At 36.6% G+C, this 23,181-nt stretch overlaps 1 protein-coding gene and 1 pseudogene across 1 annotated transcript; one reads left to right on the top strand and one right to left on the bottom strand.

Annotated features, from left to right (window-relative positions):
• Positions 1-19,087, bottom strand: part of LOC139820307 (uncharacterized) — a 40,292-nt pseudogene extending 21,205 nt beyond the window's left edge.
• Positions 19,088-21,752: 2,665 nt separating this feature from the next.
• On the top strand, positions 21,753-22,373 carry LOC139820304 (uncharacterized). The gene has a single exon (XM_071790470.1). It carries the CDS (start codon positions 21,753-21,755, stop codon positions 22,371-22,373), a length of 621 nt encoding a protein of 206 aa, XP_071646571.1.
• The last annotated feature ends 808 nt before the right edge of the window (positions 22,374-23,181 follow it).

Below are 23,181 nucleotides of genomic sequence, written 5' to 3'. Positions count from 1 at the left end.
TTGAAATAATTGTCACACCAACAGTAGTATTCTTTCATGCAGTTGAATACAACGTCGAATATGTCGATCGATTTCCTCATGCATATAATCACCGTCTGTCCATTGTAATTTATCGTGCGCCGTTAAATTCCTCAGGCGATTACTACAAAATAAATATATCTATCTATTTTTATATCCAATTTCTAACCCATAATTTATTTTGGTAAAACTCCTGTTTAGGGGAGGCAGCTCCTATGACATTGATCTTGACATATATCTAGGTATATTTGTAAGCGGCAGATTGTGACGGCTGAAATGTCAAGAAAATAAAGTAAGAAAACTAAGTTATCGACGCGGTGATTATAGAAATTTGACAGTTTGTGAAAAATGACGTAGTATAGTCGGCGCTAGCAGCGAATGAGAGAGGAGCATGATTTCGTAGTTTTGAACCAGAAAGTCGCGAAGTAGCCAGCATGAGGCTAACACGTATTAGAAAGTAAGAGAGTAGGGAAGAAGCCAGCACGAGAATGGTACGTATTTATGGAGCAATTGTTAGAAGTTTGGAAGTGCTATGGTGAAGGAGATAAAGAATTAGGCAATGAAAGAAACAGTAACGCGACTTATTAGAAACGAATATTGTATTTGACATTCTGACGACAAAGAGAATAGTGAAATTGTGAATTTATTGAAACTGTGTATTTATTGAAACTGGGTATTTATTGAAACTGTGTATTGATTGAAAACGAATATCACCAAAGAAATTATATTTGACATTTTGGTTTTGAAAATATATATATATATATATCTATCCTGACAGTAAAGTATGTTTTATACCAAACGTTTACATATTATAGAGGTTACCCTCCTAAGTAACCTTCTAAGTTTAGAAGGTTTTAGCTGTCACTCGTTTTTTATTAAAGTTATTAACAAAAAATTTTTGAAAAATATAGAAGTTATTTTGAGTACTAAAAGGTGTAAAGTACATGTGAATCGTTAATATTGAACAGTCTTTTTGTTAAAGTAGAAAATAGTTAAAGTAGAAAAGTATATGTTACGGGCAAAGTCAGCATGGTGTGCAGCGTCGGCATTGCCCGGGCAATGTTAGCATTGCACAACGCGAACTGGGCAAAGTATCTAGTTTATTAGCGGACATTGCCCGGTTTGATGTAGGCTTTGCTCGTCCATGCTGGTCCAACTTGGAACCGAGCAAAGTCCGCAATGTGACAATAGTTGCTGACATTGCCATCGCTGGATGGGCAGTGTTAACTTTGCCTACATCAAACCGGGCAATGTCCGCTAATAAACTAGCTACTTTGCCCAGTTCGCGTTGTGCAATGCTGACATTTCCCGGGCAATGCCGATACTGCACACCATGCGGACTTTGCGCGTAACATATACAATTTTATGTGTTAGAAAGCATGAATACAAGTATTCTCTGCTTTAACCATAATTGCATGATTATAATTGTAAATATTATTTATTTAATGCGTGAGCGGGGGAGGGACTTTGCCCCTTCCCCTGCACCACCACCCCCAAAAAACTAACCTAATCTAACCTAATTTAACCCAAACCGTACAATGATAGACCTCGTTTTGCTCTGTAAACAGGGGTGGGATAGAGTGGACCTCGCTTCGTATGGATGGTTCTCTCTGGACAGCATTTATTCTCCACGCAAAGCGAGATCCACCCCACCCTACCTCACCCCTGCTTACAGGGCAAAACGAGGTCTATTATTGTACGATTCGGGTTTTCAACTTTCCACGCGAACCGAGGGTCACCCCTACTGCCGCAGGGGGAGGGCGGTAGCCCCTCCATGTGTACTATTTATACACATGGGTGCGTTCGGTTTGGACGCTCACGCGCTGTAAGCGCTTATGAGCGTTACTCACGTCGTTCGGTTTGGCGTTGTAAGCGTTTACGGATCGACTAATGACGTCATCGTTTACGTCATAACTTCTGCTGACAAACGCTTATTTCTGCAAGGTAGGGCAGTGTGAGCGTGATCAAGCGTAAGCGCTTACGTTCATTTCGAAACGCATTGTTAGCGAATTGCATATCAACAAACATGTCGTCGAATCGAATTATAGACTGAAAAATTGTAACAATATTCCAATTTCCAGCATTTAACGCAGTGGCTTTTCCTACATTGAATTTCTCACGAATAGATCTGTACATAATTTAAATATTAAGCAAGGAAAAATTATATGCATACACAAATATAAATTAAAAATTGAATAAACGAAATATATAGGCTCTCCTGAATAAATCAAATAAAGGGAAGTGAGAGAGGCAATCAGAGCCACGCGCGGTAATTAATGCGCAATCAAAATAAGTCAATAATAAAATATATTAGTTAATACAAATTCGGACGTTTCGACACATTTTGTGTCATCTTCAGCGTAAAAATGAAAATAATACATGAAAATTTCAGACAATAAATTACAGTCAATCGCGATAAAATAAGTCAATCAGTAGAAAAGCGCAGTCAAATCAATAAAATAAAATTCATGCGAATGTTTGATAGTCTGTCAGGATATGCAAATGCTCCGAATCGATCGCACCTTCGACGTTTACTCTCAGGTTGGAAGACCAGGTAGAAAGGAGAGATTCGATTGTCCTTTCTAAACCGTGAATCGGAGTCGCAATATGTTAAAAACGCAATGTATCAGTATTAAAATTACAATCACGAATTCTTACTTACGGACCATTACAGACCAGTAAGTCGCAGTGTTAAAATAATGTATCTGTCGCTCTGGCATGCCGTGAGTGAGTGAAGCGGGTAGAAATCGGAAGGTTAACATAATAAAAGCGGTGTATGCATGAGTTAATGGTGGGAATAAATATTCACAACGAATAACTCTAAATTTTTGATAACCTATTAATAACGTTCAAATAAGTATCCGGTAAACCTTCCGTGTCCGTCTGCAAATTCAGTCCATTTTCCTGTCTCTTTATGCACAGCATCTCGGAAATTAATAAGCGTTTATAAAAATACGATTTATTATCTAGAATTTCCACATTATCCCAATCAAAATTATGATTTAATGCTAATCTATGATCTGTTATAACAGAATGATTAAATGTATTCCAATTTATATATGGTTCTGGTGTTCCTTAATTCTTGTTTGTAATTGTCTGCTTGTTTGGCCTACATAAGATGCGTCGCAATCATTACAGTTAATTTTGTATACTACGTTACATTGTTTAGAACGTGGGAGACTATTCTTATGAGCTTTTATGAAGGTTCGCATTTTGTTTAAGCTATTATACGATAATCTCACTTTCAGATCCCTTGTTATGTTCTTAAATTGTTCTGTTTAAAAAATTTAGAGTTATTCGTTGTGAATTTTTATCCCCACCATTAAGACCCAGTTTCACAAGTGTCGGTTAACTTTTAATCTTAGATTAACTCACTCTTCGCCTCCTTCTAACGTCCCCCTTAGAAAAAGACGAAGAGTGAGTTAATCTGAGATTAAAAGTTAACCGACACTTGTGAAACTGGTCCTAACACATGTATACACCGCTTTTATTATGTTAACCTTCCAATTTCTACCAACGCTTCACTCACTCACGACATATCAGAGCGACAGGTACATTTTAACACTGCGACTTACTGGTCTGTAATGCTCCGTAAGTAAGAATTTGTGATTGTTATGTTAATACTGATACATTGCGTTTTTAACATATTGCGACTCCGATTCACGGTTTAGAAAGGACAATCGAATCTCTCCTTTCTACCTGGTCTTCCAACGTGAGAGTAAACGTCGAAGATGCGATCGATTCGGAGCATTTGCATATTGGCATATCCTGACAGACTACCAAACATTCGTATGAATTTTTTTTTATTGATTTGACTGCGCTTTTCTACTGATTGACTCATTTTATCGCGATTGACTGTAATTTATCGTCTAAAATTTTCATGTATTATTTTTATTTTTACGCTCTGAAGATGACACAAAAAAAGTGTCGAAACGTCCGAATTTGTATTAACGATAATATATATATTGCTCGGGGGGGTGTCAATCGCTTCGGATTTGCGATCGGTCAATGAGATTTCGTGGTTCGAAGGACCAGAGGGGCAATCCCCTCACAATTTTAATTAGGCGAATAAAGCGAGATAACAAACGAAAAAGCGACTCACCGTATCGTTGCCCGATGTTCTCGTGGTAGCCTCGTGGCGTCCGGTCCTCCCTGTGGTGATGGAGAGAGGAAGGCGTGCAGCAGGCTAGGATGTGCAGGCACTCACGTGCTGCAGCAGGCAGGCAGGCAAAACGTGCAATACGGGCAAGCAGGCGATATAGCAGGCACATGTGCAAGAGGCAAGCACGCAAGGCCCGAGATTACTGAGACGACTTGTCGAGCTCCGAAAGTACGAGTTCACTTGATCAACTCCGAACAGTGCGAGAGCAAAACGTGTGTGTTGTCGAGTTTGAACGGCGAATCCTCTCACGGTACTCCTCGGCTCACGCACCTGCGAATTGCGGCCGGAGCGAGTACTCATCGTTCCAAATAATTGCGGGCCGCCCGTGGGCGGGCAGCACGAGTCGGGTGAGTCGCACGAGGGTTGCTATCTATCGCGATCCGCCAACGTCTCGCGCGAGTCTCGAATTACGAATTTGTACGTTAATTATACGCGCAACTTATCGGTTAATATGTACAACAGATAATGATGACGCGAACATCTAATATATACAGGCGAGCGCCAAACATATATTTTATTATTAACTTATTTTGATTGCGCATTAATTACCGCGCGTGGATCTGATTGCCTCTCTTACTTCCCTTTATTTGATTTAAAAATTGAAACAACAATGTGTAATAATAATATTAATAACATACCATTGGCACAGTATACAGTAGCGCAACTCTCTTCGTCAGATGATGCCAAAAACGCAGCGCGCATGCGCAAGTTGAGCCAGTTTATACGGTAACGCCATCTGAATCTCTCTCTCACTTACTCTTTCCATTTTCGCTCTTTCTCATGACCATTCAAATGTTTAGAAATTGGCGGCATTAGCTTACCACATCGGTTATGTCACAGTATATGTGGTTATGTCGTTCAATTGATATTTTAGATAATTTAGATATTTAAAGAGGAGTGAAATAAAGTGAAGTGAAGTGATGTGAAGTGAAGTGATGTGAAGTGAAGTGATGTGAAGTGAAGTGAAGGGAAAGCAAGAAAGGAAGTGACATTTATCCTTAAAGAGAATTGTAGATCTGTACATATATTATATTGTTCAGATTTTCAATTCTCTTGCAGAAAACACTTTGATCTTAACTCTGTTTCAGATGCAGAAGAAAACAGAAGTAGTAAGGAAATGAGTGCAAAAAAAACTAAAACCTGTTCAATAACAGGATGTCCTGGAAATCTTCAATTGGAAGGAAGACATGTATTTAGATTTCCAAAAGAACATGACAGGTTTTTCATTTTATTTTATAACAGTATTTTAGTTTTTCTAATTACGTTATATTTTTTTACATAAATTTATAATGTTTAATACATTGTAATAACAGATGGTTGCAATGGGTACAAGCAAGTGGAAGACTAGATTTAAAAAAAAAGGACTTGAATATTCGTATAGAAATTGCCGATTATGCTCTTTGCATTTTGAGGAGAAATGGTTTAGGATTAATAAAAGAAGAATTCTTCTTCATCCTGATGCCATACCCACAAGATTTGGAGAAGATTTAGCATCATGTTTTAAAACAATGTAGGTTATATAATTATGTTTTAGATTGCTATCAATTTCATTGCAGTTTCTTTTTGGTTGTTTTAAAATGTAATAATATTTCATACAAACATATCCAGTCAGCACACATGTTCAAAATAAGAACATATATAATGACATCTTAAAATTTTCTTATTTTCAAACATCATGTATTATTGATTTTGTATTAATATAGTAAATTATGTAACTTAAAATCTTTTTGCAGTGAAATAGAAATGGATGCAGAAACAGAAAAGGACACAATAACGGAAGATATACAAGAGCAAGCAAATTCTGTTATAGAAAAAGAAAAAAGAAACAACATAGAAGAGGAAATTGAAATGGATACTGACAACATAGAAGAGGAAATTACAATGGATGTTGAAATTATGAAACCGTAAGTTTTTACATGTATTGCTATATATTATCCCATTTCTATACTTTTCTATTTATAAATATTATATATAAATTTATAAAAAATTTAGTAAAATAAAAATGTACATTTAGTATAATAATTATTATCAAATTATTATCAAGTTATTAAAAAATTATTAAGAGAAAAATAGACAACAAGTGCAAAGTACTTATCTAACTGCTTATATATACTACTTTTACATTTTAACATAATATAAGTATTCTTTGTTAGGAGAGTACTATAGTAATATAGTATACGTAGATGTAGGCCAACAAAAAATTCATATATCTTTCATTGTCTTACATGCCTATATTATTTTTAAAATTACTTTTTTATTATTACTTATTGTGCTTTTATATACTTATTGTTCTTTGTTTTATAATTAAAATAGAACTTTATGCATACTTTTTTGTTCAATTTTTTTATTTTTTTTATTTTTAATGATTTTTGTGTTAATTTAGAAGCACATCCAGTATACCTGTCAAAACAATGATATCGAAAGCAACAATGACATCCAAGAAAAAGGACAGCCCTACAAAAAAACGGTTGTGCAAAACCATAAAGAAAATGAGATTAAAAAACAAAGATCTCCAGCAAAAACTGCGACGTCTTCGAAAGAAAGTGGAAAAAAGTATCACCACTAAAGAATCACCATATGGAGAAGATAAGGTACAAAAGAATAAAGAATTAGAAACTTTAAGAACATTAGGAAATAAGTGGTTACCGGACAAATTTAGTATGTTACTGTCAGTACAAGTAGACGCGCAAACAAGAGACAAACGTGGCATACGATACAATAATGATTTTAAAAAATTTGCTTTATCAATGTACTTTTTAAGTCCGCGAAATTATAAAGAATTAAGAAAAATCTTTACATTACCTTCCGTGCGTACTTTACAATCTTTCACATATAATTGGAATATTCTTCCTGGTCTTAATATAAAAGTCTTTGAGGCTTTAAAAATAAAATTAAATTCATTACCACTTATCGAGCGACATTGTGTACTGTGCATAGATGAAATGAGTTTAAAATCTCATTTATTTTACAATGTTTCACGAGACGAAATAATAGGATTCCAAGATGTTGGTGATAATAAATTACCAATATCTGCAAAGAATGCATTTGTTATTATGGCACGAAGTATAGCAGGCAACTGGAAAGTTCCACTTTGTTATTGTTTTGTAGCGACTACTTGTACAAGCGATACAATAAAAAGTATTATTTTTGATGCAATAAGAAAATTAAAAGAATGTGGTGCTACTGTGCATGCGTTAATTACGGACATGGGTTCCAACTTCTTGCAATTATCTCGCGAATTAGGAATATCAACTAAAAATTCAATGTTTGTTGTTGATGAACAAAATATATTATATATTTTTGATACTCCCCATTTAATCAAAGCAACGCGTAATAATTTATTAAAGTATAATTTAAAATTTAATGATAAATTTGCATCATGGTCTTATATTGTTCAATTTTATTCAAAAGATACTAAACAATGGATTAAGGCAGCTCCTAAATTATCTCCCATTCATATTGAACCCAATAATTTTTCGAAAATGAAAGTTAAGTACGCCGTACAAGTTTTAAGTAATCATGTAGCTGCCGGTATGTGCACGCTAATGTCTGTAGGTTATCTTCCATCTGAAGCAATTGGGACAGTAGAATTTATTGATCGTTTCGATAAATTGTTTGATATATTAAATTCATCTTTTATGATCAGTCCAAAAGAATATAGAGAAGTTTTTATCGGAAGCACGAAACAATTGAAATTTTTACAAGAAACGTTGAATTTCTTAAAAAATATTACAGCTATTAATAATAAGGGTAAAATTGTAAAGATTAAATGCTTTGAATGCTGGCAGATCACTATTAATAGTATTATACAATTATGGGACATATTGAAGACTTTTAATTTTCCATATCTACAAACTCGTAAAATAAATACGGATTGTCTCGAAAATTTTTTTGGTTCTGTTCGGCAACAAGGTGGTAATTCTGTAAATCCAACTCCTATACAGTTTTCACGCGCTTTTAAAAAACTATTTAGTGTTAAATTATTACAACATTGTGATACGAAAAATTGTGCTCCAGATTCCGATGAAATGTTAAATCTTATGGAAACATCAAATCTTCACTCTACAGAATCCGACTTTAATACATCACCTACTTCATGTAAAATTTTAGATGTTCCAACACACGATTATCGTTCTATGGACCTGCCAGAACAAAATGCATTTAAATACGTTTGCGGCTATTTAATAAAAAGATGTTTAGCAATACATTCGTGTGAAGCGTGTACAGATTATATAAATGAAACTACTCAAGTTTTAGATAACATTACTTTATATTGTTCATTTCGTGATTATGGAACTGAGAATAGAGAACTTTTTGGAGCTTTGAATATTCCAAGTAATCAATTTTGTTCATACATACATAAATTAGATGAAATATTTATTAAAAATTTTGAAAGTAATTGTTATAAAAAAAATATTGGTGCTTATTTACTTTCTTTAGTAAAAGATATTAACTTTGAAACTCCATGTCCCAACTTTCCCTCAAATTTTCTTGTTAAATTATTTTTTCGCATGCGCATTTATTACGCACTAATACAACATAATAAGGCACGTAAAGGGGTTGGTCAAAGCAATAGAAAAATGTGGAATATTTTACATCTTTAATTTTGGTTTCTTTCTTGCATGATACAGTTTTTATCATAAATAATTTGTAATTTGTACACGTGTAGCGATAAGATAGATGTAAGATTATTTTTAATATCACAGTGGAGGTAAGATATATGGAAATAAAAAACGCTTATTGTAATATATAGCGGTAAGATAGAAATAAGAATATTTTTCATAAGATATATTATTATTTTTTTTTTTATTCAGATTTGTCATATCATTGGTGGGACTGTGGGGAAACAAAATAAAAGCTGAATAGTCATTTTTGCCAAAGTGTAAGTAGATATATATTAACGATTTAGGTATATTGAGCGTCCATATTAATTTATGCTTTACATGTAACATACGTTAAGTTTATTATACTGTAATGATTGTAAAACTTTAAATTTTTATATTATTTAAACTAAATGTGTTACTTTTCGCAATAATAATTGAAATACGATCTTAGAAAATAAAAAACGTAAGTATATATGTTATAAACTTTGTATTTTATTGAAATACACATATTAATTTTGTTTTTTATTAGCAATTTTAAATAATATTTTGTAAATGTCACGTTGTATAATAGTTTGTATTCCATACACACATCATACACGCGCGCACGCGCGCGTGCTACATACACATACACACGTTTTATACGACAAATGTATTTTTAAATAATATAAATGTCAAAGATATAAACTTATTCTAGATAATAAAAAATAAAATATATACATATGTTTATGAACAAAAACGTGTACTTTTTATATAAAATATATAAACTTTGCTGTTATACCTGAACTTACCATAAATTAATATTATTACATATCTTTCACATCTACATAATCAATTCTAAAGCGCAAACATATAATACTTCTTTATGAGTTTGCTTTTATAGATACAACAAATATAATATAATGTATACACAATTAATATTTATACAATTAGGTAAGTTAATATTTTTTAACACTATAAATTATAAGTTAAACTTAAATAATTTATAAAAATAATTTAATTACGTTAAAAGTCACATAAACAAAAAAATAGTAAATATTGCATTTAGAGATTACATTAACTTATCTTACTTCAGCTAAATAAAAAGTTAATTTTAAAAATTATATTAAATTAGAATGTCGTAACATGTTTAAAATTAGATTACTTTAAAATAAAATAATTATAATATAAATCATACACATCAAATAAATTTAATATTTTAATTGTTTAAATATTTTAGTGTTTATAAAAAAAAAATATTATTTTTTATATGAGAATATATATGTATCTTATTAATAATTTTTTTTTTTACATAATTACATTTTTAACTAAAACAAAAAGTTAATAAGTTAGGTTTTATATGCTTTAAAAATAATTAGAAAATAACTTGAAGTTAAAAATAAATTTATTTGAAATTAATTAAGTTGAGTTAAAAAAGTTATTAACTTTTAACTTCATTATTTAACTTTTAACTTTTTAACTGTTACTACCAACCATGATGCTTATTTATAATCCGAAAATCCGATTTCTCTGATGTAACAATGAATTAGAAAGACAACATAAACCCTGCGTTCGTTTTCTCCCAATTTCTCCCACTGGGAGCGTGTACTATACTAAAAATATATAGGGTACGTTACGTATATTATAGATTTTTAATATAGTATATGTTCCCAGTGGAAGAAAACGAACGCAGGCAAAGACAGAAGGAAAGAGTAAGTGAAAGAGAGATTCAGATGGCGTTACCGTATAAACTGGCTCAACTTGCGCATGCGTACTGTGAATCTGGCTTCACCGACATCAAAAGTGCCGACAGAGAGTTGCGCTACTGTATACTGTGCCATTGGTATGATACCAATATGAATCTGGGGTGGCCATTTTCCATATAGCGATAAATAATTGTTTTTCAGGTGATATTGTTTTACGTCCTGATTTTGATCTTAGTAATTTAGGTTTTAAAATTTGTAGAATAAAATTAAATCTTGCTCGCTTTATTCTAAAAAAAGGGTTTATTTTAAAAATTAAATATTCTTTCTCATCGAATAATAATTACACAGGCACATAAAAAAAAATGAACGCGTGGTCGCCACGCGCTTTAGAAGTGAAACTTCTAAAGGCAAGGCTTTGCCATAACTTTTCTGAAATTAATACAAAAACAATGCAACGGAATTAGTCACTCCAAGCCGCCCGCAACTCGAAAATATAGTGTTACACGCAGTTCTCATTATATCCGTCTCGCCAGTGCCGTACGCCTGATCGAATTTTCGTGACGCGTTTTCGAGTCGCAAAATCGAATTTACTTACCGATCCAAAAGGAGTTTCACTTTGTACGCCTGTTGGTCGAATTTTCGTGACACTATTTCGTGACGTTTTTTCGTGTCGCACAATCGAACTTACTACCGTACCAAAGAAGTTTAATTTCGTACGCCTATTGGTCGAATTTTCGTTACACTTTTTGTGTCGCATAATCGAACTTACTACCGTGCCAGAAGGAGAACCGTCTCGCGAACGCCGTACGCCTATTGGTCAAATTTTCGTTACACTTTTCGTGTCGCACAATCGAACTTACTACCGTACCAAAGAAGTTTCATTTCGTACGCCTATTAGTCGAATTTTTGTTACACTTTCCGTGTCGCACAATTGAACTTACTACCGTACTAAAGAAATTTAATTTCGTACGCTTATTGGTCGAATTTTCGTTACATTTTTCGTGTCTCATAATCGAACTTACTACCGTGCCAGAAGAAGAACCGTCTCGCCAACGCCGTACGCCTATTGGTCAAATTTTTGTTACACTTTTTGTGTCGCACAATCGAACTTACTACCGTACCAAAGAAGTTTCATTTCGTACGCCTATTGGTCGAATTTTCGTTACACTTTTCGTGTCGCACAATCGAACTTACTACCGTACCAAAGAAGTTTCACTTCCGTTACATTTTTTCGTGTCGCGAATTGAACTCACTACCGTGCCTAAAGAAGTTTCACTTCAAAAACTGGTAAGCAGAAAATTCCAAAAATTTGGATTTTGACTATGCTCGACTAATACTACAATGCTACATAGGTCGCTTTTTTGGTTCCGCAAATTTTTTGAAGTGAAACTTCTTTAGGCACGGTAGTGAGTTTGATTCGCGACACGAAAAAGTGTAACGGAAGTGAAACTTCTTTGGTACGGTAGTAAGTTCGATTGTGCGACACGAAAAGTGTAACAAAAACTTGACCAATAAGCGTACGGCGTTGGCGAGACGGTTCTTTTTCTGGCACGGTAGAAAGTTCGATTATACGACACAAAAAATGTAACGAAAATTCGACCAATAGGCGTACGAAATGAAACTTCTTTGGTACGGTAGTAAGTTCGATTGTGCGACACGAAAAGTGTAACGAAAATTTGACCAATAGGCGTACGGCGTTGGCGAGACGGTTCTTCTTCTGGCACGGTAGTAAGTTCGATTATGCGACACGAAAAATGTAACGAAAATTCGACCAATAGGCGTACGAAATTAAACTTCTTTGGTACGGTAGTAAGTTCGATTGTGCGACACGGAAAGTGTAACAAAAATTCGACCAATAAACGTACAAAATGAAATTTTTTTGGTACGGTAGTAAGTTCGATTGTGCGACACGAAAAGTGTAACGAAAATTTGACCACTAGGCGTACGGCGTTGGCGAGACGGTTCTTCTTCTGGCACGGTAGTAAGTTCGATTATGCGACACAAAAAGTGAAACGAAAATTCGACCAATAGGCGTACGAAATTAAACTTCTTTGGTACGGTAGTAAGTTCGATTGTGCGACACAAAAAGTGTAACAAAAATTTGACCAATAAGCGTACGGCGTTGGCGAGACGGTTCTTCTTCTGGTACGGTAGTAAGTTCGATTATGCGACACGAAAAATGTCACGAAAATTCGACCAACAGGCGTACAAAGTGAAACTCCTTTTGGATCGGTAAGTAATTTCGATTTTCCGACTCGAAAACGCGTCACAAAAATTCGATCAGGCGTACGGCACTGGCGAGTCGGATATAGTGAGAACTGCGTGTAACACTATATTTTCGAGTTGCGGGCGGCTTGGAGTGACTAATTCCGTTGCATTGTTTTTGTATTAATTTCAGAAAAGTTATGGCAAAGCCTTGCCTTCAGAAGTTTCATTTCTAACGCGCGTGGCGACCACGCGTTCATTTTGTTTTTTTGTGTGCCTGTGTAATTCTAATAATGTTATTATTTGCGCAAATATAACACACAATAACCTATCGTCTGCCATTTTGACGTGCTCATAGTCGCTTACATTGCCAAAACGAACGACATTTCTTACTATTGTGTAAGCGCTCAGATACCAAATCGAACGATTGAAATAAGCGCTTATAAGCGTGAGCGCTTACAGCGCGTGAGCGTCCAAACCAAACGCACCCTATGACGTTGCGGCCCGCCGCATCGTGGCAGCGCTCCGCCGCCGTCACAAGACGCGGAATTTCGCGCCCAGGGACGAGCCAGACAGGCGACGACGAGATCTCCAGGGGCCGAATATTCATATCGTTTCCGCAATTTGATTCTTTATTTTATTTTTATGTAATTTTAATACGCGCGGCGCGTCACCCACACCGCGGCGAATCTTCGAGGGAGTACCAGTAACGCAAGGGTCCGGGAGGACCAAGGACCGAGGACGGGTGGCGAGAGCGGAAATTATTGAGATCGCGGGCGGCGAGAGCAACGTGGCAGGCGTGCGGCGCGTGAGGCAGCAATAGACGAGGCCGCCGATAGCGGGGCCCCAGGCGCCTGGAAAAAACCCGGCCTCAGCAATTTTCCTCCACGGAATACCGGCCCGCGAGGTGGCTGGCCACCGCCCCGAGATCAAACCGGAGGCATACCGGCAAGAACGAAGCCCAGTCCGTTGCCCAAGGACAAATTAAAGGAGTCGCTACGCCGCCGAGGGACCGTTGCGCGCCCCCGAAGGATCTCCTTGCGACGATCCTGCGTTGAGATATCGCGCGAACTTGCAAGCTCGCTCCCGATTGGTCGGCGCGCCTCTAAAGGAGGGGGTGCCACATCGATTCCGCAATCGAGCGGATTTAGCGAGACACTCTCTGGTCGTCCGTCGGCGAGTCCGAACGCGTAAAGTAAGATCCGCGATAGCCGCCCCGAATCCGAAATTAGTCTTGAGTACCACGATTGTTGGCACGAGGAGCCCCAGGAGAAGGCGTTACACCGGTGAGGTTGCCCGCAGGTAGTACCGAAATGTAAAGCCACGACGCCGCCCTCCGGTGCGCGCTTGAGAAAACGCTTGTAATACCGCGACGCGTACGGTTCCTTGAAACCGAGTGTAAAATTGCGATCGACAGCAAGAGCGAAGGGCCTCGGGATGGTATCGTGGCCGCGGAATCGTGATAAGGACGTGATAGCGAGCCTCTGGAGATCAAGGTAGGCGCGTTAACCATGACTTCGAGATCGCAAATACGCCATTTCTCGCGACCTTCGCGTTCACGACCGCGCGCTACCCAGTGCGTCGTAATTCGCTCGGTCGGGCCTTAGATTCCGCACGAGATATGAAGTGCGTCAGAATATAATTTGCGTTGGTTTAATTGCGTGAGGTGAAGTTCGAGTGAGGACGCGTAGATTCTCCGCGGTACCGATTGTGCCAGGAGATTACTCGCGTTGGTGTGATTGCGTTCCGATGTTAATGGCGTTACAATATCCTTCGCGTCAGAAGGTTTCTTGCGTGCAAGCATTTGCGTTGAAATAGTGTTCGTGCCGATCGAATCCTTGCGTTGGGATGTCGATTGTGTTGTTAATTTCGGTAGGAAATCGTTCGCGTTAACTGATCGAATAGGTTAGGCTCTTACTCGCGTTAGGATATTCTCTGCGTTAAGGCGCTTCGTGCGTTTAGATATTATTTGCGTTGATTCCGATGGCGTTCCATTATTACTCGCGATAACCCCGTATTTTGCGTTAGTTATAGTATTCTTTATCGGTTTCCAGTCAAAAAGTCTCGGGAAAAATATCTCAGTCCAAAATGTCTCAGTTCAAAAATATCTCAGTCCAAAATGTCTCAGTCCAAAAATATCTCAGTCCAAAATGTCTTAGTCCAAAAAAATCTCAGTCCAAAATGTCTCAGTCCAAAAATACCTCAGTCCAAAAATATCTCAGTTCAAAATGTCTCAGTCCAAAAATATCTCGAGTAAAATAATAATGATGGGATGGAACGTCTGGTGGATTCATCAACGTTCTAAATCGTCGATTTAAACGAGGCACATGTTTCTATTGTTGGCTTATAATAAGAGATGGCATTAGTTGAATGTGTATAAATGATGGCTGGTTGATTCGCTGTTGATTGGGTGGTTCGTGTATTATTGGCTCGTTAAGTACGTTGAAGCTCGTTAACTAATTGCTGATTTTTATTGTTAACATGCCGTTACACTTAGTACAAAATCAAAAGAAAGGATATAACCTTATCCATGATGGCTATATTTATCGCTATTATCGTCAGAGTTCCGATCATCATGTTTGGAGGTGTATTTATTACGGCACCGGAAAATGTCGTAGTAGTTGTAATACGACAACAAAAGACGAAGACGGTAAATTATTTGTTTGCTGTTATTGAATTATTATAATACTTTAATAATAATAATACCTAATAATACTTTAGTTATCAAGCGTGTAATTATTTTTACAGGTAATGTTATAGATAAAATTGATCATAAACACGCTCCGGAGTCAGCTAAAGTTGAGGTTATGGTCGCAATGGCAAAATTGAGGAATACAGCCCAGCATAGTAAAGAACCTATTGCAACTATTGTTTCCGCGTCCGTTGCTAATGTCTCTGTCGCTGCTTCTGGTGAGCTTGCAAGTCGTCGGGACTTGAGTCGCACGGTAAATCGTATACGTAATGTTAGTCAAAATTTGCCAGCTAATCCTACTACTGCTGCTGAGCTTGTCGTCCCTCAGGAATATTGCATTACAAAAAGTAACGACTTATTTTTACAACGAGATGTCACGATTACAACTGCCACGAGAAGTGATCGGCTTTTGATATTCACTACAAATAACAATATGAATATGTTGCGGTCTAGTAGAGTTATGTATGCTGATGGTACATTCAATACTGTACCTAATATATTTTACCAAATGTATAGTATACATGGTGCTGTTGAGGGCAAACTATTGCCATTAGTTTTTGCGCTGACTACTGGGAAAACACGAAAAATTTATTCCACATTATTGAAAAAGTTAAAAGCTATAGAGCCTAGATTTCAGCCGGAAGTAGTGATGGCTGATTATGAGCGTGCATTTATCACGGCAAGCGCTAAAATATTTCCGAATGCAATTATTAAAGGATGTTTCTTTCACTTCACACAGTGTGTGTGGAAGCAAATTGAAGCGTGTGGATTGCAAGAAAACTACGGCAATAATGCGGAGTATTAATTTTTTATAATGATATTTTGTAATAAAAATTTGTAAGATGTAATTTATTACAATGATATTGTGTAATATAAATTGTATGATGTACTTTCGAAGTTAATTGTCAGAGATATTTTTGGACTGAGACATTTTGGACTGAGACATTTTGGACTGAGATATTTTTGGATTGAGACATTTTGGACTAAGATATTTTTGGACTGAGATATTTTTGAACTGAGACATTTTGGACTGAGATGTTTTTGGACTGAGACATTTTGGACTGAGATATTTTTGGACTGAGACATTTTGGACTGAGATATTTTTCCCGAGACTTTTTTGTATGAGATTATTTAGGAGAGACATTTTGACTGGGAACCTTCCTTGTTGCGCCCGGTCAGAGTTGATTGCGGAAATTTCGATAACTTGGCGACGGAATTCCCGTACGGTCTGGATACGGTGTTCACGCGCTCCGAGCGTGACGCACCATTATTTCGCGATATTTCACATTAAATATCACTTCATAGCGACTCTAAAATTTTGCGTTACTCCGATTATTTCAAGTTCGGTCGTCTCTTTGGCCGATATTCAATACTATTGGCGAGCTGAGTTTTCTATTGTTATTATTCGTTGTTCAAGAAAAGCGCCTTCCGCGCGTTTATATTAAATAAAAGTGAGACTCCGTAATTTCTAGCGTCCGCGTTGCTACCATTTCTGTTCATTAAATTCGGACGCCCGTGTCAGCTACTATTTACTTGATTTTTTTTGTGTTTAACCGAAGCCGAATGGGCATTCATTATTATTTTCTTGAGAGTTACTGCACAATAAATATTACTCTTGATTGTTAGCGGATTGCGTTACTGATTTACGTGTCACCACGCTGGTTATCGCGCCGCCCTTCATCAACCCCGCCCCGCTATTAGGTCGAGCTAGCCGATTCCTCGCACATCCACACATTTCGTCTTGCGTCTCGTTTTGGTTTTTCGCAATTTCGCGGACGCGGATTCACGCGTCTGGCGCCCAACATTAGAATCGTTTCGTGGAGTGTCGGAGGTGCGAGAGAATCACCGAAGAGGCCTATCATCCCGCTCTCCTTTATCCTTTTAATCCGTCACACGCCCCGGACCGCTCCGGGAGTGAAAAAGTTGTGACAACACACATATCAGCAAATTACTTCTCTTAGAATTGACGCAAACTGTTAATTATATTTCTCAGTTACATTTATTAATTTTTTTTTTTTTTTTAATAAACAACGAGCGACGGCTAAAACCTTTTGAATGTTGTTCAGGGTCATAATCTTGACAACATATGTCAAGGTCAAGGCCATTGAAGCTGCCTCTTCTAAACAGGAGTTCGACCTTTATTTTTTACGAGTAAATTTTACACACAATAAAATAATTTAGTTGTTGCAGCAAAGTTTATCGCAACAATCTATTGCTATCTATTGTATATTTGATGTGAAAACAAACAAATTTTACTATAATAACTGTTTGATATTACAATAAAATTTGTTTTGCTGGCAAAATAGAAAAATTTTGATGCTTAAATTTGTTTACAGAAACATGTTAATTTGCTGTTAAAACAAACAGTCGAGCAAATGTATTTTACTGTTGCAACAGAATTAACAAAATTAGAGAGAATAGAAAGAAAAAAAAATAAAATTAGTTTGTTACTAGAATAAAGTTATTTCAGTAAAGAAAATTAATTTTTTAAATTAATCTTTCTGCTATCAATATAATAACTATTAACGAAAAGTGCTGCAACAGTTAAACTACATATATATCAGTAAATTTTTTTCTCCGCGTATGATTATGTTAACTAAATTATATTAATTAACTGCATTTTAATCAGATTGATATCAATCAATCCTCACCACAGTATGTCATACATTCCACAAATATGCTCCACCAGGAAAACGTACAAAGTATCGGTAGCTATCACGACCGAAACACACAAAATGTAATCGAGATATAAGATCAGCAAAAGCGTGTAATAATGCTTTTCCTGATCGAGAACGATAAAATCCGCAAGCTGTGGCAATTTTCTCGGTCTTGTTTCATTCAGGGGTGAGATTATGTCCAATATAGGTCCAGCAAGAGGTAGCGAAGCGAAGCAGAATATAAATCCGCATATGCAAACTAAATAGAAAAAGAGGAATAAATTACATTCCTTTTCTTTTCTTTCTAAATAAGAAGATGCACAAAGCAATTAGATAAATAACTATTTCTAGTAACTATAAATTTACTGAAGCTAGCGATTATATATTTGCGATATATTTATCATATATTTATATCCAAGTTTTTCTTTCATTTTTGCATATATAAGATACATATTTTTAAAATATATGTTTCTTTTTATTGTAATTCATCAAGGATATCAAACTATCTGACGATAATTCTTAAGCGACATTTGCCAGTGAATTCGTACTTGAATACGCCAACGTAAGCTTTCGACTCTTTTCAGCATAAAACATTAAAATTTGCGTTTCTTTATCCGTCAGTAGATTGTTCCAGTCGTCCTGCATATGTTGTAGAAGCACCTTAAGCTGAAGCAACGCTTATTTAAAATAAGCCGATCTAATGCGACGATCATGCTTACCATTCCGGAATTGCGTGTTATACTGATGATTCTTGTAATACATATCACTGTGCCAGTTAGAAGTGGCATCAGTTCGAACGTGTTATCCAGATCATCTGCTTGCCTGAGTATATATGCAATCTGGTAATTAATAATGAATTTATGGCGCATTGTAATTATATTTCACAAATACTCGGATTTAAGCGTAAACTCGCGGTAGACGATTGCTTCTGTGACACAGAAAGAGCATGACAATTATTTGAATTAGTATATGTTAAACTTTTAGAACTTGATTTATATTTTCGGTCTCTTTAGATTCGTTAACTCTAATATTACTGTTATTCAGCGAATTACCTGCGGCACTAACATTGTCGTAAAGCCAAATATAGCGAACGACCGAGTTAAAAGTTTCATAAAAGGTTTTTGATGCGGCCACAGGCCGGTGAAAGATAGAAAGAACTTGTTAATCTTGAAATACCGCGTGTCAAAGAAATCCATGGCTTTGTGTGTATTATACAGAATAGGGATCCGTAAATATATTCGTCTCGCTAGAGCAGTATCTTTCTCACCCGGTCTCTCTCTCTCTCTCTCTCTCTCTCTCTCTCTCTCTCTCTCTCTCTCTCTCTCTCTCTCTCTTCTTCTTCAACAGCTTCTTTAGTATTCCGTTAAAAGCTCGTTCTATGGGAATATACTTAAAGGTGCGCCGTATGGCAGCGACATCAATATAAAATACACGCCTTAGCTAGAAAAAACCGTACGAATAAATAGAATTTGTAATAATATCTCTGTATGTTTTAAAGCTTTGAAGATACCTCGTATTATTATTTCATATTCTCGGTGTCACGAAGTGCGCGAAGACACCGTATCGATTAACGCGTCAAATGTCTCTGGGTTTTTAAAGAAACAGGACGTGGTAAACATATAAAGATATAAGGTTCGATAAAAGGTAACATGCCGGTATTCATAGTCAGATCTTATATTTAAGATCGTCTTAAGTTTATCTTTAGATGCTGAACAACTCGTTTTATTGGCTACGGAGTATCAAAAGATAAACTTAAGACGATCTTATATATAAGATATAACTATGAATACCGGCCATATTCTTAAAATGAGACATTAACTAACATTTATTATAAGGTTACAAATATCTTTTGCAACAGCAATAATAAACAACTTTATATTTGCAAAAGTTTATCGTTTATGCGCCAAAAATGACACATTATTTCTTAAGACGTTTTTCATATATCCCCAGTTTTATTGAATTTTTAAATCAGGGACCCCTTTTATTGGAAACATGATAGAATATATATCTTCGGCTTTCGCGATTTACGACAAAAAAATTTATTTCTTATGTAGTACATCGGTTAATGTCGCATATGTGCAACTTTTAAATAAAAATGTTGTGTTTCATTCTTGTTAAATTTGAAAAAAATTGTAGGAATAATAGATCGAGCGACAATAGCAGAAACAATATATCGTTATGATGATTGCAGGTTGTCAAGAAACGTTTAAAAATGTTTTATTTTTACAGTAAAAGGTAGTTATTTAACCGATCGATAAGGTAGTACATACACATTTCAAAAATGTTTTATAAGCGTTTTTCCGAAACATTTTATAACCGATTTCTAGAAACGTTTCTCATGAGTAAAAATGTCCATTGAAAAAACGTTTGATGGAACGTTTTCTTTTCCGATAAAATAACGTTCAAGAAACTATTATAAAAACGTTTTTTTAATAATAAAGAAATTTTAAAATTCCTACTTTTTACGTCTTTTGAACGTTTTTGAGAATGTTCTAGAAGCTTTATGCATCTATATTATACCATCTATGGCGACTATTCATTTTGGAAAAATTCCTGAACTGGTACACAGTGCAATAAGTTAAAATGAAACAAAATATACTTGTCTCACTCTAACTTAGGGAAGATTGGAGCTCGTTGGCACAAGGGGCATATTGGCAATGCGTTCCGTTTATGTATTTATGGAAAGAAACAATGGAAAAGTTATCACAAAAGGTCTGTTTTCTATTGCTGAACTGATTGTGCTAGTTCAGAGTTTATCTTTGTTACTCCACATTGTGACAGTGGAAAGAAAAAGATAAACTTTGAACTAGTGCAGCCAGTTCAGCAACAGAAAACAAACCCAAAATATCTCTTTTATGACATAGGTACTTTTCCCAAAGTTTTATTTAAATTAAACAAATATTACAATAAAAAAAAGAGAAAACTCTGATTCAAGAGGTGGCAAGTAAATTTTCGAGCGTTTCAAAATATCGTATTAATGTTCTTCAGCTTGAGAAGTAAATGTTAGGGATTATTGTCTTTGCCGACCAATCACAATCTCTCTAAGCAAGTCACCAACGCCACAAATTTACAGTTTAACAGTTTGACACCCTGCCCGTCCACGTTCCCCTCTTTTATCTTTTGCGTTTTTACATTCTCTTACATTTGACTGGTTCGACGTTGTATTGTGGCCTTTTCTCTGATTAAAACCATCGAGTATTTCTCGTACATCCTTTATGTAATTGATTCGTAGTCACCTGCCCTTAACAGGTTATGGGTCCAGGCGAATCATATGAGAGATATTTTTAAAGAAAAGGCGGATCATCGAAGTGAGAATAAATCGAGCCGATCTTCTTTGAGGTTGTTTCCCGCCCTCGTGCAACAGTGGAATATAATAATCGAAAAGAAATGGAAAGCGAACTTCTGAGAGTAGTTAAACTCAAAAATATCAAGAATTGGGGTGTCTGGAAATTCCAAATCAGAGTGATCCTCAATTCACATGGAGCATTGGACATCGCGCTAGGAACAGAGGCAAACCCGGTAGACCCGGGCGATACAGCGGATGCCGCAACGCGTACAGCATATACGAGGAATCTTGCAGCATGGATCAAAACCGTCGCAATAGCTCAAAAGATGATCGTGACTACGGTAGGAGACCAACCAACGCTTCACATAATTAACTGCACGACGGCAGCTGAAATGTAGCTGAAACTAACCTCGATCTACGAACAGTAATTAGAAGCAAGCGTGCACATGCTTCAACGAGAGTGGTACAACGCATCTAAAAAGAACTCGGACGACATCGCTACGCACATCGCCGAACTAGAGGATATAGCGCACAGATTGAAACTGATGGGTGAGCAAATCGCAGACTCAATGATTATTACTAAAATCCTCATGACCTTACCTGCAGGTTATCGACACTTTGTCAGCGCGTGGGAATCGACATCAGTAGAAGAACGCACCTTGGAGAACCTTAAAGCGAAGCTCATAACCGAAGAGTCGAGACATACGTCACGAAAGTATAAAAACGGAAATGCTCTCTCATCAAATGCGCAGCAAGGGAAATCAAGGCGAGGCAGAGGTGGCGAGCCGAGAAACACGTCAAAACCCGGAAAATTTTACGTGTGTGGAGAACCCGGGCATTGGGCTAGAGAGTGCTCGCAGAGAAAAGGCGATGACGAACAAAGGCCGAAGAAGGACCCGAAGAAGGACGACAGCACATCGAAGAATAAACTGTACAGCAAAAGGTTAGTATGTGATGCCCTTTCATTAGAAGTTACACAAAATGTAAAAGTTGCAGATTGGATATTGGACTCTGGAGCCAGCGACCATATGACCAGCCGAAGAAATTGGCACGTACGAGGATTTTGATTCTCCTTCTCCTGTGCACATTGGCGACGGTGGCTGCATTGAAACTCACGGAAAAGGAAGTATCAACATCACCATGTTCGATGGAGAGAACTGGAACGAAAATCATCTGGTCGACATACTGTACGTGCCAAAATTGAAATATAACCTATTCTCATTGGGAGCCGCATTGAATAAAGGTCTTAAAATGCAGTCTACGGTTTCTACGTGTGAGTTGACTAAAAATGGGAAAGTCGTCGTCAGGGGCTTGCGCAGAGAAAAACTGTACATCATGCAATTCGAGAACGGTGAGCCGAAGCAATCAATACAGGAATCAAAACAAGCTCACGTAACCTCAACAGTTTCACTTAAAGATTGGCATGAGAGGCTAGTCCATCAAAACTACAGGCACGTAAAACAGATCCTTAACAGATTCCAAATAGCGGTTAAAGATAAAATAAATCCCTTTTGTGAAGCGTGCACCGTAGGGAAGATACACCGACTCAGCTTTCTAGAAAATGACACAACAACAGCGAGCATTGGCGAAATAATACATGCGGACCTCTGTGGTCCCATGCATACTAAATCTTTTGGAGATTTGAGATATTATCTTCTGCTTAAGAACAACTACTCGCACTTTAGAGTGGTTTATTTTATCGAAAGCAAGGCAAAGACGGCGAGCTGTGTGGAAAAGTTTCTCAAAATAGCTGAGAAACACTGCCCAAGAGGAGTACGGATTCTTCGAACGGACAACGACCTTGAATTCATTAACAGCGAGATGAAAGCAATAACAGATAAGCTCGGCATAAGGCATCAGCGGACGGTGAAATAC

This window comes from Temnothorax longispinosus, chromosome 10 (assembly GCF_030848805.1).
Source record: "Temnothorax longispinosus isolate EJ_2023e chromosome 10, Tlon_JGU_v1, whole genome shotgun sequence".
Taxonomy (NCBI): domain Eukaryota; kingdom Metazoa; phylum Arthropoda; class Insecta; order Hymenoptera; family Formicidae; genus Temnothorax; species Temnothorax longispinosus.
Note: the sequence above shows the minus strand (reverse complement) of the source record. Positions and strands in the feature narration are given on the sequence as shown.